The 17,692-nt window shown below is 37.4% G+C and overlaps 1 protein-coding gene and 1 long non-coding RNA gene across 6 annotated transcripts in view; one reads left to right on the top strand and one right to left on the bottom strand.

Moving 5' to 3' along the window:
• Nucleotides 1–1,569: 1,569 nt before the first annotated feature.
• LOC147235336 (uncharacterized) lies at nucleotides 1,570–13,932 on the bottom strand. Of its 3 annotated transcripts, XM_086178580.1 has the most exons (12): nucleotides 13,839–13,904; nucleotides 13,603–13,762; nucleotides 12,512–12,630; nucleotides 10,992–11,016; nucleotides 10,747–10,787; nucleotides 10,477–10,630; nucleotides 9,560–9,887; nucleotides 9,021–9,126; nucleotides 8,507–8,653; nucleotides 6,778–6,838; nucleotides 5,992–6,155; nucleotides 1,570–3,725 (listed from the first exon to the last, which is right to left on the bottom strand). In XM_086178580.1, the coding sequence occupies exons 2-12, from the start codon at nucleotides 13,751–13,753 to the stop codon at nucleotides 3,702–3,704; spliced, it is 1,320 nt and encodes a 439-aa protein (XP_086034706.1). In that variant the 5' UTR covers nucleotides 13,754–13,762; nucleotides 13,839–13,904; the 3' UTR covers nucleotides 1,570–3,701. The 3 variants fall into 3 exon arrangements, with proteins under 3 accessions (XP_086034706.1, XP_086034696.1, XP_086034714.1); XM_086178570.1 differs by having other exon boundaries at nucleotides 13,603–13,932; XM_086178588.1 differs by having other exon boundaries at nucleotides 9,560–9,881; nucleotides 13,603–13,932.
• An 817-nt stretch (nucleotides 13,933–14,749) lies between these two features.
• The window catches only part of LOC147235334 (uncharacterized), a 37,087-nt gene continuing 34,144 nt past the window's right edge, over nucleotides 14,750–17,692 (top strand). For all 3 annotated transcript variants that reach the window (XR_015104493.1, XR_015104487.1, XR_015104492.1), the window contains exons 1-2: nucleotides 14,750–15,725; nucleotides 17,489–17,641. This is a non-coding gene — a long non-coding RNA (uncharacterized LOC147235334). The remainder of the gene's footprint in view (nucleotides 15,726–17,488; nucleotides 17,642–17,692) is intronic.

The raw sequence follows: 17,692 nt of genomic DNA, 5'->3' as shown, positions 1-17,692 counted from the left end.
AGATTTTGCTGATATAATTACTTTCCTCCTTGGTTGCGTCTGAATGCAAATCCTCACAGATGATTGTAGAATTTTCAGGTTTAAATATATATAAACTACTTTTTTCCCCTCCCCATATAAAACAAACTTCTTCTGTTTTCCTAACCCATGCAAGATTGTCTGAGGTTACAGTTATTTACCCGATGACTTCATTATTTCTCTTGTCTTGTCAGAACAAATTGTGATTGCCTCCAAACGTACCTGAATGTCTTTCTTTTCATGCAAACACAGCAGAGGACAGAATGAATCAAAGCTGAATAAATCAACAAAAAGCCCCATATGCTGGTTAAAATTCAGCAAGTTCAAATCACCCACAAAGTATCATAAGTAAAGTGTCGGAAAGTTTGCAGCGTGACTTAAAAGGACTTTTAAATGCTTTCCATGATCTCTTATCAAATAAACAACAAAGTAATATTAATGATCCAAAAATGGTCTTTCAAGGTAAGTTGTCTGTGTTAAAAAGTTGTAGGTGATGCTGGAAGAATTCCAAGGGCTTGGCCGTGGATGTTTGTTATGATGGCAATAGCTCATCATTAACAGCTGCTGTTAGTCATCCACCAGCAAGTCCCGACAATTCTCATTAGGATTATGAAACACATGAGAGCGCTTGACAGTTTGTGGGATACACTTTTAGGGTTTGTTGACATAGCTTTACAATTTCAATGATGCCGCTAAACTGTGCTTGCCAACCTTTCTGTTTCCAAAGAAAAGAGATTGAACAACATATATTATCCGTTGATCTGTTGTCAGGGCAAAACATTGGCATTCTTGGCACAGGAGTGCATAGTCACATTAACAGCATCTAAGCATGTACCGCTGGAAAAGAGCCATTGCATAAAAAAGTAACAAAAGCTGCAAATGTGTCCTCAAATCTACAAACATGAGCACATCTTGTGATGTAAAATTTGCTGGCTACAGTTTGCAGGCAACACGGCCACGATAAGATAATACTTAATGATTAACAACAGAACAGCTCAAGGACATGTTACCAAATGTGTAATGTTGCCACTGTGCTGTCTGACTTTTCATTGTTCATCTTTGCACATGCAAGCGACAAACTCCATGATCAGGATCCACAGTGTCAATGTGCAATGTATTTAGTTTCCTCCTAACACGGTTCAATCAACACGCTCCTCACAGTGAGAAATGTGATTATATAATAGCAAATTATCATATTCAATCAACATGAAGTTGTTTTTTTTTCTTCCCTTTTCAACTGCTCCTGAAACAGGCTCGGCATGTTTCGTATTGTCAAATAAGCATGGAGAGACGTTTTATTTATCTTTTTTAGCAAACTTTGTTTCAGCCATCATGGACATTTACTGCATCTTTGAAACTAAAAATCCATCCATCCATCCATCCATCCATCCATCCATCCATCCATCGCTTCCTATCCTGTATTCAGGATCACCCATGAGCCTTGAAATGAGATATCATGAGATATCATGAGATATCTTGACATGCAACGCAAATATCTTTGGATTCAATAAACAGGATGAAGTTTAGTGGCGAAGTGGGTTTAATAAATGAACCAATGAAAGAATGAGCCAAAAGCAACAATGACCCGCATGAGAGGCTTAAAAAGGCCAACTGTGTTTACCTTTTCAAGATACAGAAGCTTTGTGAGTCACTTGGATATTATCATAGGAATTAAAAACACGATGCCTGATTTTCAGTTTCTAGAAGATTTATTACATGCCTGATTTTACATGTGATAAAATACAAATAAACACTTAGGATCTAACAGATAAAAGTCTATTTTAATCTAGTCATAATCTATGATAACCACTTGTCTGAATACAATTGATATACAAGGTTTAGTTAGCCATACTTTTATATCAAAACCACATAGTACTTAAAAATATCAAAGGGTTTGAGATCTATTTAAGAATGCATTTTTATTATTTTTCTAGAAGGGGACACCCTGCATTCTCTTATGAACATTCCACCATCATCTATTATAGTTTTTTTTTTAATGAAATAATTACTGGTAGAAAACACTCTAAGGATAGAATTACACCACAGATGTTCAAAAGAAATATAATATTTACAATATCATGAATATTCTTAAGGTAACAGTAATATTGGATATGTCTCACAGGCATAATTAAACATGTTGACAACTTGACAACAGCCCTATGAACTAGAAATGTCACATACTTCTGATTATTTTTTCTTGCCCAACTACTTTTGTTGTACAAATCACACTTAATTACAATAATCACATCAGCATGAGAGTAAGGTTTTTAAACCAACTGATTATACATGGTCTTTCTCATTAAAAAGAAATAATCTGACATTTTGAACATGTTAGTATAACCCCAACCTTATACACGCAATAAAAATCTTATTTTCTGTGAGTAAATAAGAGACTGATGTGGGCAAATTTTGACGGAAGAAAAAACTGAGAGCAGGAAAGACAGTGTATCATCCATAGTTATCTACATTCACACGTTGCTTGCAACCCGCCACCATAATACATGGATCTCTTGGCAAGCCTGTGTATCGTGAAATACGACTGACATGTTCATCACAGTCTGACTATGACAAGAAAATATGTAAATTATTTCCCTAAATGCCCAAGATGTACTTTAAGAATGTATATTAATGAATATTTTGTTTATTCCTACCATTCTTACAATATCATAAATGTATAATCATTGAAATAAAGATAGAAAATCACGTCATAAGCCATTATTTATTAGTAACATACAAAAGTACGAGTTTGCCAAACATTTAGTCATTTGGTTTGCCTGTAACAGGGGGTCGGCAACCCGCCTCTCCGGGGCCGCATGCGTCTTTTTGACCCCTTTGATGCGGCTCCTTGTAGCTTTTGAAAATAATTAACGAGCATTAAATTAAAACAACTTTTTTTGCCGTTCAACATGTTTTGTTCTATGCAGAAGTGCAATTTTATTTTTTCTGCAGTTGATCATTGATTTAATAAAATGAAACACATATTTTGCATAGCATGAAGGCCAAAAAAAATAATGTCACACGCCGTGTTAATTTGTTTTAAATTTCAAAAGGGTTGTGTCGCTCCCCGTGTTTTCTTTATTGTGGGGAAACGGGTCCAAATGGCTCTTTGAGTGGTCAAGGTTGCCGGCCCCTGGCCTGAAAAATACTAAAGAAGTAGTAGTGTTTTTCAGGTATTAGTGTAGTTTTCTTTTCTTTAGATCAAGATACATATTCCTTGTCAGGATTTCATGCAGATTATCCACTGACTGCAGTGAGTTATGCCATATGTTATGGTTCCGTTCAAATTTGTGATCATGTGTCACCCTTGGCCCCCCCACACTAAAACACATCCCCAAAATCCCAAAACAGAATATAAATAGCCAAAGTGACATTCCATAGATTTTTACAACTGGGTCACTTACTAATGGCCACTTGTTACTCTAATGTAACAAACCTTGAAGTTTCACAGAAACCAGCTAAAAGAGCACCTAAACTTTCTGCGATCATGATGATGAATACCTGGTTGGAAGGCAGACATTTATAAATGCGAACGCAGAATATCAGATGCTTAACTTAACAGGCCGAAATTCGGGCTTAGACAGAAAAGGACCCTGTTAATCAGGGCCCTCGCCCATGAAAATTCCAGCCACAACAACTCAGAACATTACTGTTGGGTGTCGAAATGCCCTGGCGGGCAGATGGGTTCACAGGTACATGTGCCAGCTCCCCTGAAACGAAGGAGTAGGAAACAAAAGAGTTAGCTATCTCAAGTTAGCATAAAAAACAGTTACTGAATGGAGTTCATTTTGTCTTATGCACTTATTCTCCAACAGTTTGGACTATTGCTTGGTCGATGCTTTTGTTAAGATCAGACTCGATGTGCTGATGCTCTGTGATTCTTAAGTCAAACTAAATCACACGTACAAAACCTTCCCAGGGGACCAGGATTTGGACACATGGGTCAACCTAATGCTTCCCCAAAGTCTTTTTTTCAGCGGTTGTAAGACAGGTTATTCAACATCTCTGACACACAATATTTATATTTAGTTTGTGTTGCCACATCTACAGTGATGTTCAACTGCACTCATCCTTGTACCCGCACTTTGTGAGTTGCAAACCAAGCTACACTCAATGGCTTACCAACACCGTTCACATTTGTAAAATGTTTACACTACCTATTTATTGTCAATACATATCCACATGCACTGCAGACAGCAAAGCACAATTTTCATTGTACAGGGAAACATGTTTCCAAACTGTACAAGACAAACACTAAATTTTGAAGAATGTTGGTTCAACCGGTGTTCTTTTTAATGGGCTATATTCTTGCCTCCTGAAACTCCTTACTCCTTAAGCACCTTATTCTTTTAGTACTCACAACATGGACAACATGATGAGGGAAGGTGTGTCTCTGCAAAACCAACGTCACAGTAGTGAAATGCCGCTAGGTGATGACGACAGCACGCAGGCATGCAGCCCCTTATTGCACCCCAAAAAAATGTTGACGGAAAATCACATGCAAAAGGATCAAACAAATCATGACCCTTAATTTAGACTTATGCTTGGATGAAAGGTATGTTCGAGTGTGAATCCGAGCACAAGGAAGCAGAAGTTGCAGTTTAATGTCATGTGATTGGTTGTTAATGATTGCTGATCTATTAAGATCTATTAATTTCAGTCATAGCCCACAGTTTTTAGTGGGCTGCCTGTATATTCCGAGTGAATTTTCAGACTGCTAAATCTCGATCTCCATGGATTGGCGCTGTAAAAATGTTTTCTCTCGTTCACGTACGCAGCTACATGTCTATGGGACATATTTTGGCAGCCAACACCTGTGACCTAACGCCACTGCGGCACATGTTTTTCTTGAAGATTGAGTTTTGAAGCTTCACACTCAGAGTCTTTGATGTGACAACATGTCAGTGGACTTGTTTGCCGATGATCCACTCTTTTCTTGGTCACGCTATGCATGTGTTTTCTTGTGCTGGATCCTCTTGTTTCCTGTTTGGTTGGTTTGCCGTGCCATTGAGGTAAACTCTTTTTGTTTGATCTAAGACTTGGCTATTACCTCTGGCATTTAAAATGTCAAGATCAGTTAAGTGTCTCAAGAGAGATCTTGTTGGTTATCACTCCTGGGTACAACAACTACAGTATGTTAATCTTTGATATATTATAATAATAATAAAAAAAAAAACAGGCACTCCTTTTCATTGAAAATATCATCAAAATGTGCCTTTGTAGATGGGTTTGTGAAAAAAGCACATTTGTGTTTTTTTTTTGGGGGTGGGGGGTGGAGGGTGGGGTCTCTCAAATGATCACTGACTCATTATTTGTTTAGGTTGTTTAAGAAGTGGTGCTCTGCCAAACAAGTAAATCACAAACTTGCTATAAGGTACAACCGTCACTTTAAATAGTTAAGTGGTCTCTGGCTACAGCGGTATATGACCTGGGAGCATGTGCGAGCCGCCGCTAGGCATGTCTGAACTCACCCCTACTGCCACTATTACCACAATGTATGATAAATACTATTCAATGATATCTGTGCTTATTTCATCCGATACTTATTTTTATCTACAACAGATAGATATGTATCAGAATTTGTAGCAAAGTAAATCCACTTGCTATATCAGACGGTCTATCCTTATATGTTGGGAAAGCAAAATGCACTGGAAAGCCTACAGGCAATGCCTCCCACAGGGTGTCATCAGTTCTGGGTATGTCAAGCACAGAGGACTGGCAACTGAACAAAATCTGCCAAGTTTTAAGGCTCATCATACTTTCTAGAAATCCTGCCGACCCTATTCAAAAGTCAGTTTTCCCTTAGGTTGCGAATAGGCAGCCAAACAAAACCCCAAAAATTGAAAATGAGTGCCCAAACAACAGGGACGGTGTCCTGCTAGGTTGTAGTGCCAATTCAAACTCAACAGGCCTGATGCACGTCCCTCAGAATTACCCGCTGTCTTTGCCTGATAAAACTCCGAAGGGGATACATACCATTGTATGAGAGTAGCTGGCCATCTGCAGCAAACACTCCAGGGTCTCCATAATCTGCTCCTTGCGGAGCTTGTGGAGTCTGGTGTGATTGGGGGAAACGCTGACCTCCAGTTTATTTAACGTGGCCTTGAGAGCCACTGAGGCACACTGCAGGACACTCATTCCTATCAACACACACGCATGAGAAAATCCTTTCAACTATTACTTGCATAAAACATATTATTCTTAAACATGTTTTCACGGTGACAATTGACACAACGGAAATGTATTTTTCCTGCTTATTGTTGTGGTATTCTTAAGCCCGCATTGAGACTCTGGACTGAAATGGCATTTCTCTTAACAATGTTGCTTAATTCCCCCCCCCCGCCCACAATACAATATATTAACATTACATTTTCATTTGGTTGTATTCAAGGTAACATGGTCATTTCCATGGCTGATTTTGAACTATAAATTGCCATATTCCCTGGCGGATTCATTTTCATTTTATTTGAAGAAACTTTTTTGTTGAATATCAATTGAAAAAAGCAAATATTCAAATCCCTCATCTCACAGATTTTTGAGTGAATTGTCAGTTTCAGTTAAATGTATCACATTTTTCATTTCTGCATTTTTCCTAATTCCTAGTTAGATATTGTAATATAAATATTTTATACAGATGAAACTGATCATTATGGTGCTGCTTTTCCCTAGTACTGTTCAGATGTATAGTCTGCGACTTTCTGCGACAGACATAGAAAATAAAAATTACATTAATCTTTAAGTATTGGACACCCTCATACTCACCAGAGTTATCAGTAGCCTCAACATCAACATACACACCGTCCATCATGGTTTGTTTCAGAACCTACAAGACACACAAAGTGGTTTAATTAATTACACTGCAACAAGATGACGTTCGGACATAAAGTCTGCTGTCGTAGCCATGACTACAATTTAAAATCTATAAAAGACAATACAAACTTATTTGATCTCTGCAGTGGACATGAAGCACTAGAGTGAAACTCTTCCACTAGTATAATATCGCCATTAATGAAGATGCTGCAGATGAGAACTATTAGCTAGGCAGCTGATTTTAACAACAAATTTTCTATAGCATAATAATTAATTTAAATTAACAAATTAACAAAATGAAAATAGCATTATTACAAAAAAAATAAATAAATAAAAATTTAAAAAAAAAACATGGCCAGACGCATTAATGGAATACCAAATCTAAACCATTGTGAAGTATTAAACAATAGCAAACAAGTTGGCTGATAATTTAGAACAACGGGAAATTCTAAAGGAAATAAAAATAGCAATCAAGTAGTAGTAGCAGTAGAGCAGTAAACCAACATTTAAACTTCTTCAAAATAAAAAAGAAAAAAAAAGGCAGTTGCTTTGGGACACTGCATGATAAAATGTAGCCTCCATAGCTAGAGAAATTTGAAAACCTATTGAAAACGTACACTCACAATTTTTCTTTTGGTGTGACAAAGTATTTGCACACATTATTACAAAATTCATTGTGTAAAACCAACATTGCTAAAAGGGTTGTGGGAATTACTATTTTTAATCTTTTTTCTTTTACCTGTGACACATTGCAATTCAGACGATAAACTGAAAAATTCCTGCAGGAATTTCTGGTTTTGCTCAGTGTCAGTCCCACACCCACAAGCATCAAATACCATGGCCATGAATAGCAACACCCACACCATGATCACAAGTTTGGCACTCTGTCCTTTTTTTTGCACAAACGACACGAGTCATGCACCAAGTTGCTGAGAAAAAAAGACAAAGAAACCACAACTTGACCAATGAAACTTTTCTCGAGATTTTTTTCTCATCAATGAATACTGACACACTAATGTCAGTGGGCGTGTCTCACCAAACCGGCAGTTTGTGTGTGCCAAGCAGTCACAACATATTTCACATTAAAGGGAGTGTACTCATGCACAGAAACACAGAACAGAAACTCCCTTGCACCTGCACACATGCGCACATGCAAACAAGCACAACATGAAGGTGAAGTGTACCAGCAATTAACTGGATGAATTTCAGCAAAGAAAGTCAAGAATGCTGCGCTATGTGATCCGTCAACCATCAACTGAAGTTGACAGCTGTGCGTGAGCTGGAAACTTAAAACATATTCTTGTGGAATGATGCAGACACTTAAAAATCTTGTCCTGCATCCAACACATATAATTGGACATACTTATATTAGTGTTAAATATACCAATAAGTAAATTCCCTATGGGTGAGATGGAAACCTCTGGGAAATAAGGACAGCGAGAATTTCACTCACATCATATAATTTAAATGTGCGGGACGAATAGTGAAGGTTAATAAAACAAATATCCAGCTCAAAATGTGCCAGATAATGTCTGCTACTTAACATGAGTGAATTTGACCTTTGATTTGGAATACAGGAAATTCTGGCTATTTTGCTAATATTCCAACAACTGTCTTAAAATTTGAGATTTTGTCTGGAAACCTCACTGTGGAACTTAAAGAAAAAAGCAAAATCTCTAACCTCCAGTACTCTGATGTAGCCTTTCTCAGCACTGAGGTGAAGGCAGGACTTCCCTGATTTGTTCTTCTCGTTGACACTGGCGCCCAAACGGATCAGATCATCCACCATCAGGTGTTGATTGTGGTTTGCGGCGAGGAGAAGTGGAGTCTGCGAGCAAAACACAAATGCAGTATTGTGCAAACATGAGACAGGTACATCTTTTGGCGACTATGCTACCAGTATTTCCCAACTGAAGCTGTTAAGAATGAGAACAATTTTTAAGGGTGAGTTTTAGATTGTGCCTTGCTAAACAACACGCTGCATCTTGTGACATTATAAGTATAAAAGGAAACAAACTAAAAAAAAGCAAAAAAAAAAAAAAAACGAGGCCACTTTTGCAAAACCAATTATGAGAATTAGTTGAACACACTACATTGCTTCTGGTGTTTGTTTTAGCAACAGTGCTTTGGTTATGAGCATAAATAAATAAATGAAGTAGCTGATTGCAACACAAAAAACTACCAAAGTAATTTACCATTCCATCAGAATCTTTGAGGTCCAGGCTGTTTAGAAAAGACATCCTTTTTGCGATGGCAAAGGCAAGTGCCCGTCTTCCTTCACACACCACTCTATGGAGGATTCTGGAGACAGAGAAACAGTTATGAGCATGTTAAATTAAAAAAAAAAACAAAAAAAAAACATACATATATATATACTCGACTTGAATGGATGACAAATGAATCTAAAACCGTTGTGCTAGAGAAAGACGGATGGACCATAAATGGTCAAAAGTCAAGCATGTCCATAATCCTTTTAGTAATTGAAGAAAAAATTAGCAAATTTTATTTTGTTTTCTATTGTCCAACAGCGGTATCAATTTGTATGGAATATTTAAAGTATTTATGTAAGTATTATTCATTTTTTTATTGCAGAAACCGATTAGTCAATGAAATTAGATCAAAATGGATAAAATTGATACCTTGTAAAAGTATTCTTTGAAAAATAAATGTAAAATAAATAGGGGGGTGCACTGTGAAGTTTTCCCTAGATGAGGGTCATGTTTAGCTAACTCACGTCCTACAGCGCTCATCAATGGCCAGAAGTGCCGCGTCAGAGATGTCTCTCAGCTGGCTCTCCTCTCTCAGCAGCTGCGATCGGAAGAAATCCATGTTGCTCAGATTGCAACTGTGGTTCGGTGGACCAAAACTCTTGTCCCCTTTCTCTCTGTCCACTCCCATGATTCCCCCTTGATGCAGGTCAACGCAGGACGGCTGATAGCCTGAGTGCATGAAGCCAGGAGGGGACTGAGGTTGGTGGTACTCAGCTGTGCCCGATGACCAACTCATGACGGACTGGGGGCTGGGGATCATTTCGTCTGACTCATCACTGTTGTACCCTGTAACTTGGAGTGATAATACCGCATGTTAAGACTGGAAAAAAATGATGAATGACGATTTTCTTCTGAACTGGGGTTTTGATTGCAGGTTCAAACAAGGAACTGCTGAGGCGGAACCATTGCACCACTGTGCCACCCCTGTTTCATCCAATCTTTGGAAATATGCGGAGAGTTCAAAGTAGCTAAACGTAAGGAAGAAAGGCCCATCATAGTGGATTATCACCTGGGTTAAAAACTAGTCCTCAGTGGTTACCCACTAGCCCAGCATTGCCAGCATTTTTTAAAAGTTATTTGCTGAAGGATAAAAAATATCTAAGGTATTATAACAAGAGCAGATTTTGACACAAGATGGGAAGAAAGGGAAATTTTTGAATATATCTTTGGAAATTCAACTTTTTTCGCCATAAAAGACAACTAAAATAAGGCGGTCAGTGTCTTTGTAAAAACACAACTGTGTTTACTATTTTTTAGATTAAAAATTGCAGCTACTTTTCAGATTCTGCTTTAACCAGCAGGGTGTCTGTAAAGGGTCTAAGTACTTCCCGGTGTGAACATGCAGTGAGAATAACTACCTAAATAAGTCACTGTGAATTACCATTCGTCTCCGGAGACCACTCGGATCTAAAGGGGCAGGCTGAAGGCAATGTCATGAGTGGGGATGGGTGGTGGGCTTTACTGGTCTTGAGATCCTCCTCCAGCACCTCCACAATAATTGCCAGCTCCTCCAAGCTTTTTGTGGGGTGTTTTTTCTGTAAGTCAAGGACAGACGAGGTATTTGAAGTTATCTATCACAATAGATGCAACTGACAGGTGAGTTATAGCATTGCTTGAGGGACCTGTGCGGTAGATATTTTCCAACACTCACCATGGCTGTGACCTTGCATGTTTTGACTCGTTTCTTCTCTCCTGAGAACGAAAATGTCAAGTTGAAGAGTGAGATTACTGCGTAGGAGGAAGGTTGGCTTTTTACACGCTGATGTCCTGCAGTGCTTTTGTTCATTGGCAGATCTACTAAAAAAAGCACATCTCTTTGACAATTTAAATGGGGAATGCAATAACCATACAAAGAGAGCAGCTATAATTATTAAAGTGTGGATGGGTTTTACTAACCTTTGACTGTGCTTCTGTTCATGTTCTGTATTTTTAAAGAAAAGAGAAGAGTTTAGTCTTAGTTACCTTTTTTTGTATAAAACAAAGATCAGCATGAAAAGTGGAGACAATATAGGCCAAGCTCAGTGTGTTTGCTTATTGGGAGGTTTGCCCCAGAGGCTTCCAGGCAGACAGTTATCCCAACATACTGTGTGATCAGACACTAGAAAAGTTTCCATACTAGCCCAAAGTTTTATCCTCTCTTAAACCCAATTGAGAACTTTGCTTGATGGGAACCAAGGTGTGGTTGGATTCTGAAAGTCACCAATTCAAAGTTGATCTGCAGCATTTTAACCATACTGAATTTGGCTGTAGTTCTCATATCAGGACTTGATGTACTACAGTCTTTCATGCGGTCACACTTTCTGGAAGACAGAGTTTGGGACAACGTTCTAGCAAAACTGTGACTAAAAAATCATTTAATATAGTGCTGTTTATAACAATAGCCATTAGCCTGTGCTTCACAAATATGATAAAGAGATGTAACTGGGAACATCAGCAAAATAAATGATAAACAATGCACTAAAAATGATAGCATGAACAATAAAGATTATAATAATGATACACACCAAACAGTACTAAGAAAAAAAAACAAGTAAATGAGAAGAGATTTATTTATCAAGCAAAAGGCAAAAATAGGATTTACAATTCAAAAATAATAAAGATTAATTTTGTAGAATAATAAAAAAGCTTTTCCCAAATTTTATATGCACTTAGGAATCAAATTAAAACAACACTGCAACATAGCAGACAGACTCAACATTCTTCCATCAATGGATCCATTTTTTCATCTGGATGGTTTTGAAGTAATTGTTTTGATGATCTTTGGAAAATTAAATTGTTTGAAAATGAAAAAAATTTAAACATTATCAGCGATAACTGATTAATTAGTATATGAATGAAAAGATAAATTCGAGAGAAAATATTTTAAATTATTGCCCTTTATATTTCAAAAACAATTACGCTATCAAAACTTCCCTGTAGCTCAAAATGCATGAAAAATCTAAATGAAAATACAGAAGCTATTTTTTAAATTGGATTTTTACCTCAGATCTGCCATAACAGAAAGTGCAAAGAAAAAGCAGTGGTGGTATATAATTCCCAATTCTTTATGATGCTGGCAAATTGTGATTGTAGAGAGAAATCTAGACTTCTTTAACATTATGGTGCATTATACAGTAAATTTCCCCATGTCACATATTTGTTCCCCCCATATAATATTGTTAAATGTTTACCATTAAATGATATACAATATACTGTATATGACTTATGAATTCAAAGTTTCGAAAAACTTTTTGTTTAGAGCTGCAAATTGTATGGAATAAGATTGATTAAAATCTGGTCTGGTGACTGAAATTATGGGATCTAACATCCAGCTTTCTTGCTTTTTGAGCTTTACAATACAAATATGATAATATTATAAAAATGCATTCTGGGGCTGAATCATTTTAATTAAGATCGCAGGATTGCACAAATGATACCTGAAGCTCGTTTGGATCCCAGCCTTTTGCCAGGCGGATGTTCCTCAGGAGATCTTTTACTGGCATCTTGACACGAACTCCAAGATAGACCTTGTCATTGTCACTGGAACACTTTGAAACTGGAAAACAAAAATGGACATGTATATATTTATATATATATTTATTTACACACATGCATTTATACATATATATATGAGCTTCCGACTGGAATACCTGAAATAAAATCATTTATCACAAGGGATGATCAAGTGATCATTTGGATTGTGAAGATGAGAACTTTATGCTGTATCAATCATTGTATCGTTGTGTTCAGTGGTCTTCATTAGTTTACCTTAAGGAACTCTAGAAATATCCAGCAATTTTTTTTAATTCTTCGAAATACTTACAAGATGACACAAAACGTACCTGTAATGTTAGTACATGTATATTTTCAACTACCCTCAAAACTTTGTTTCCAAATGCTTGAATCATATTCTGTACATTACATGATATTAATAATAAGAAAGAAACAATGGGGTGGTTTCAAGAATGCTTCATGCATCAAGATGGATGAATAAAAACTGAAATTGTGCAAGACCTGTAATACTGTCCTTAAACAGTGACTGGATTGAAATTCTACACATTATTGCTACTGATAAGTCACTGGAAAAATCAGATCAATATTAATACCATAATCTCCGAATAAACAAATATGCTATCGATGTTATTACTACTACTACTGATACTACTACTAGCATCCTGGGCAGGGCTTAGAAGTTGCTCTCTTTCCAGTAACAGCTCTCGGGATTTGTTTACAAGTTAATCTGTTTTTGTTTGACGTATTAATTCAATAAAAGGTTCAAAACACACATATTGTCTTTACACTCAATTAGTTTATGAATTTCTGGCAATTTGTTTAGCTCGGATTGTTTTGCTTAGCAAGATTGATCTACTTGTCACAAACCGCAATTTAGCGTGTAAATTGTTTGGAGTCCAGTGGTTTAAAATAACAATGAAAAAATAATAAAGGACAATAAATTTCAAATAGTGCATAATAAATAATGAAATTAAAAATATGTGAGATGCGGCAAGCTGTCCGGAAATAGTTTTACCTTTCTCTCCTCCGCTCCGGCCCGCAACAGGTGAGTCTGGTTCGGTAAATTGGTCCTCGGCGTCTCCAGTACGAACGGAGAGTTTGACCTCACCGGCCGCTGTCCCATAACCTCTGTCTCTCGGCTCCTTTCTTCTGGACCGTCGTTTCATCTTGAGCAACTGTAAATACAAATGTAACGACAAAATAAACGTTGGCGGGGGAAAGGTGACTTTTAAGCGGACGCTAAATACCGACCGAGCCGCCGCGGCGGAGCCTCTCTAAAACTGCTATGTTGGATGCTAGCTGCCGCTAGGACTCTCCACACCTTTAGGTTCAGGTTGGACTGAACGAAACTGTGAGTTTTACGTGGTAATGTGATACTTGCTTCGGTAACTACGCCTCCCGCTTGGAGGAAGCACCAGAAGCGGGTGTGCTCTCGGCTCGCCGCATATATTAAACGTTTCAATTCATATTTCTCAACTGACTGTCATGGTAACCATACTTCAGGCTACATTGACACTGGGGCAAGTTCATTAGTAATGCAGTTCTGCGGTTGTTTTCATATAGTGGATGAGCGTCATCATGCCTTATGATCTTCAATACGTTAAAAAGCTCTTTTTATTTGCACCATACGTAAACCACACCGCAGAGCCATATGATCGTATCATTAACACCCGTGGTCTTGCGATGAATAAAACCATTTGTTTTTGTTTTTATTTTTTCCTCCCCTTATCAGCTCATCTGAAATGGGGCGCTTTTCCTTCACTGGTTTTATGAGTACACACAGTAGCCGCAGTTGGAGATGTTATAAGTAGATTAGATTTTTTTGCTTTTGGTGATTGAGTGGGTTCCGTTGGTAAAGCCTTTCCTGTTACATGCTGGATACTCGTACGTTTAGATCTTATCTGTAGAATCTCCTCATTCCATCATTGACCTGTGACATTTACAGCCCTAATCTAATGAGACTGTCTGTAGGATTGCAAGGCCGTACAGCCATAGATGTTGTCATTCAAGACGAAATTATGAGTTATGGTAGATATTATTGATGGACAGGTGTGAAAAAAATATTCATTTTTACTCAAGGTCCTTCACTGACATGTGCTACAGTGCTAATGTGTGTTTTTTGTGATTGACAGTGTGGCGTAAAATGGTTTCAGTCTGTGGAGGTTCTCGATCATCCAGGTCATGGTGAATTCTCGTGAAAATCTTCAAAATCCTCTGAACCTGAATTTCTTCAGTTCAGTTCTCAGGACTGAAGAAGCCTCTTGGAGGAGGGGTGAAACATCTTCAAGTGAAGGACATCAAGTCCTGTCCTTGCAAGGACAGGATGATTTCGACAAGAGTGGTTTTTCAGTATTTCACTTTATGTTGTTTTTTTTGTCTGAATGCACACCTGTACTTCACCACCCCCTTTAAACATTTGACTATTCAACAGTTAATCATCACGCCAGACAGAATGCAGTTATTAACCCCCCTTTTTTTTACACAATTTACACAACATCATTTTCAATTCTAGACAAGTCTGTAAGCGTAATTGTACGTTTTAGGTCTGTCGGAGGATGCTGGTGAACCTCAAGACCTTCTGGAGGCAGGAAAAGAACTTCCAGACCCCACACAAAAAGTCCCCCAGTCATTAATCTGGCCTAAGATGCCGAGGCCTCTCAAAATCCAACATTCTTTGCTGTTCATTAATTAATTCATTCATTTTAATTGTTTTTGTCTGAAATCTCAGCAGGGCATTGGAACAGCTGGACTTATTTGTTACTCTCCACTTTAAGCTATTCACATGGATGATATTGGTGAACGTGTTTATCTCCTCAGGAATCATGGAGGGAACCAACCAATCTTTGCATGTTTTTTTTTCCTGTGCGATTAGAGTTGTATTGACATTCAGCTGAAGTACAAGTGCAGTGAAAACACAGTGAAAAATGTTAATTTTTCTGGTTTGGGCAGGATTGTCTATTTCATCCTATTCCCTGGGCATATAGCATTAGTAATTAGAATCATACAAGAACTTGAAAAAAAGATGCACAGCCAAAATTTTTCTACATATTGAAATGCAAGTCTTGATATGCCTTTTTGATTGTCCAAATATGATGCAGAGCTACAAAGAAGAACAAAATTCACAACAGTATGAACTCTGTAAGTATATCAGCTTTTGGTTTTATGATTTATACTGTAATACAGCCAAGAATGCTTTTGTATTGATGCCTGGTGCCTTGTTGATCATTTAATGAATGATAAATATTTTCATCAATGTTACCTCATTTTATGAAATACAGTTTCTGTTTTCTCTGCAAAAACCAGGACGATCTCTCTGGCTTACTGACACTTTCACACGTCAAGGGTAAACGCATACATTGGGTTAAGAATTGACGCTTTATTTAAGAGTATAGAATGAGCATGCATGAAAAGTCCTCAAGTGACTGAAAAAAAAACAGTGACTCTGTATTGTATTGAGTCATCTACATCTTTCCTTGTTTCTCAGTTACTGGATGGTCTCACTGTGTGTTGTATTGATGTTGTTTTTGACCTGATTATCAATGCTACAGTATCAATGGGTTGCTCAATGATATTGGTATTTTCAATCTGTAAAACTGAGTGAAATGTTTTTTTCTTGTTTATAATTATTAGAATTAAGTAAAAATTCGATATATATTTCTTCGGCCAAAACACCCTGGGAAAAAGTCGTAATGATAAAGCGCTATGCTAATTCCAACTCTCTTGTATTCATCTGCAAAATGCCTTAATTTGCCCCTCAGATTTTTCAAATCTAAACCAAATTGAAGTCTCACAGATTTTGTCAGACTGCAGTCATTCACATTGATCAGCTGGTGATCTTTTCATAGTCACCTACCAACAATTCATATCAAAGTATTACAGTTCAAAATGCAGTGTTATGAAACAAGGAATAGCAAAAAAAAATAAAAGAAACAAGGAATAGCTGTTGCTGTGACAATAAGTCTGATCGCTGAAAAACAGTAATCATTCACATTAAATTATTGGGTCCAAAAAGATGCACACAAAACAGGTGAGCATATACAGGTTTATTACTTAATTTTTTCAGTGTAAAAAAAACAACAAACGGTAACACATGAAATGCTTCCTATTTACTCTGTCCCTGAAAAGTTTATTTTTCTCAATCTGTGATTTGATTATAATTGGCTTTCAGTCCGATTGTGTAATTTTATTATGCACCTGTCTGCCAGCCTATAAACCGTGTCCTTGACTTTAGAAAAGAATCAAACAAACAAAAAATAACCTTATAACCTTCTGTTTAATCCCCTCTTACTTTTCTGATGTTGCCATATTACTTGCATTCCCTGCAGGCCTGAAGTTTCAGATTAGCTGCTTCTGAAATAATGCAAAATGTCATCAACACTGTATAAGTGCTGCCTTTTTATACTTGGCAGCCCCTTCTATACACTAATACAATGAGGAGTTTGATACTTTGAGGAAATACCCCTCTCACCAATGATGCGAACTGTTTGAAACACTCCCCTCTGGCAGGAGGCTGCGGTCCATCAGGAACAAATCCTCTTGCCACAAAAACAGCTTCTTTTTGTTTGCAGCCTCATCAGTAAGGCCCGGGACCCCCACTGACACTGACTCTGCCCCGCTGCTCTTTCCACAACCCGCTCCTTTGCGCCACCTGTTTCTTAGATTTTTAGTTACATTTTTTCCAACTTAAACTCTTATTATTATTATTATTATTATTATTGTTAGTCGTCTATGAGGCACCGCTGCACCACAGCAAAATCCTTGTACGTGAAAACTACTCAGTGAATAAAGATTCTGATTTATGATCCTGAATCTAAAATAAAAAAGTCAAGCGAGGGAATATTGGCAGGGAAGAAAAAACAATGAAAACAAATAAATAATATAACATTTTCTTGTGCTTGCAGCAAGTGCATCAGCAAATCTGCCTTCGCACAAGTTTGGAGCAGCCCTGAGTCCGTCTGCTGACATATTACTAGACTGACATGAGAACCAGTATGACAGGAGGAACCACGAATATATAGCTGATTCAACAAGGCCTCGATTCATTCTGCAATATGGTAAGATTCACAGCACATATCCATGATAATTAATTTATCTGTTCCTCAGTT

This window comes from Fistularia commersonii, chromosome 3, assembly GCF_037954325.1.
Source record: "Fistularia commersonii isolate RoL2024-O1a breed Wild chromosome 3, RoL_Fcom_v1.0, whole genome shotgun sequence".
NCBI classification, from domain to species: domain Eukaryota; kingdom Metazoa; phylum Chordata; class Actinopteri; order Syngnathiformes; family Fistulariidae; genus Fistularia; species Fistularia commersonii.
Note: the sequence above shows the minus strand (reverse complement) of the source record. Positions and strands in the feature narration are given on the sequence as shown.

Excerpts from the sequence above, each read along its gene's own strand:
- LOC147235336 (XM_086178570.1), bottom strand. The coding sequence starts at position 13,753 with ATGAAACGACGGTCCAGAAGAAAGGAGCCGAGAGACAGAGGTTATGGG. Across the intron at positions 11,017-12,511 it reads GGGATCCAAACGAGCTTCAG|AACATGAACAGAAGCACAGT; the intron begins GTATCATTTGTG and ends TTAAAAATACAG. Across the intron at positions 6,156-6,777 it reads TGAGGCTACTGATAACTCTG|GAATGAGTGTCCTGCAGTGT; the intron begins GTGAGTATGAGG and ends GTGTGTTGATAG.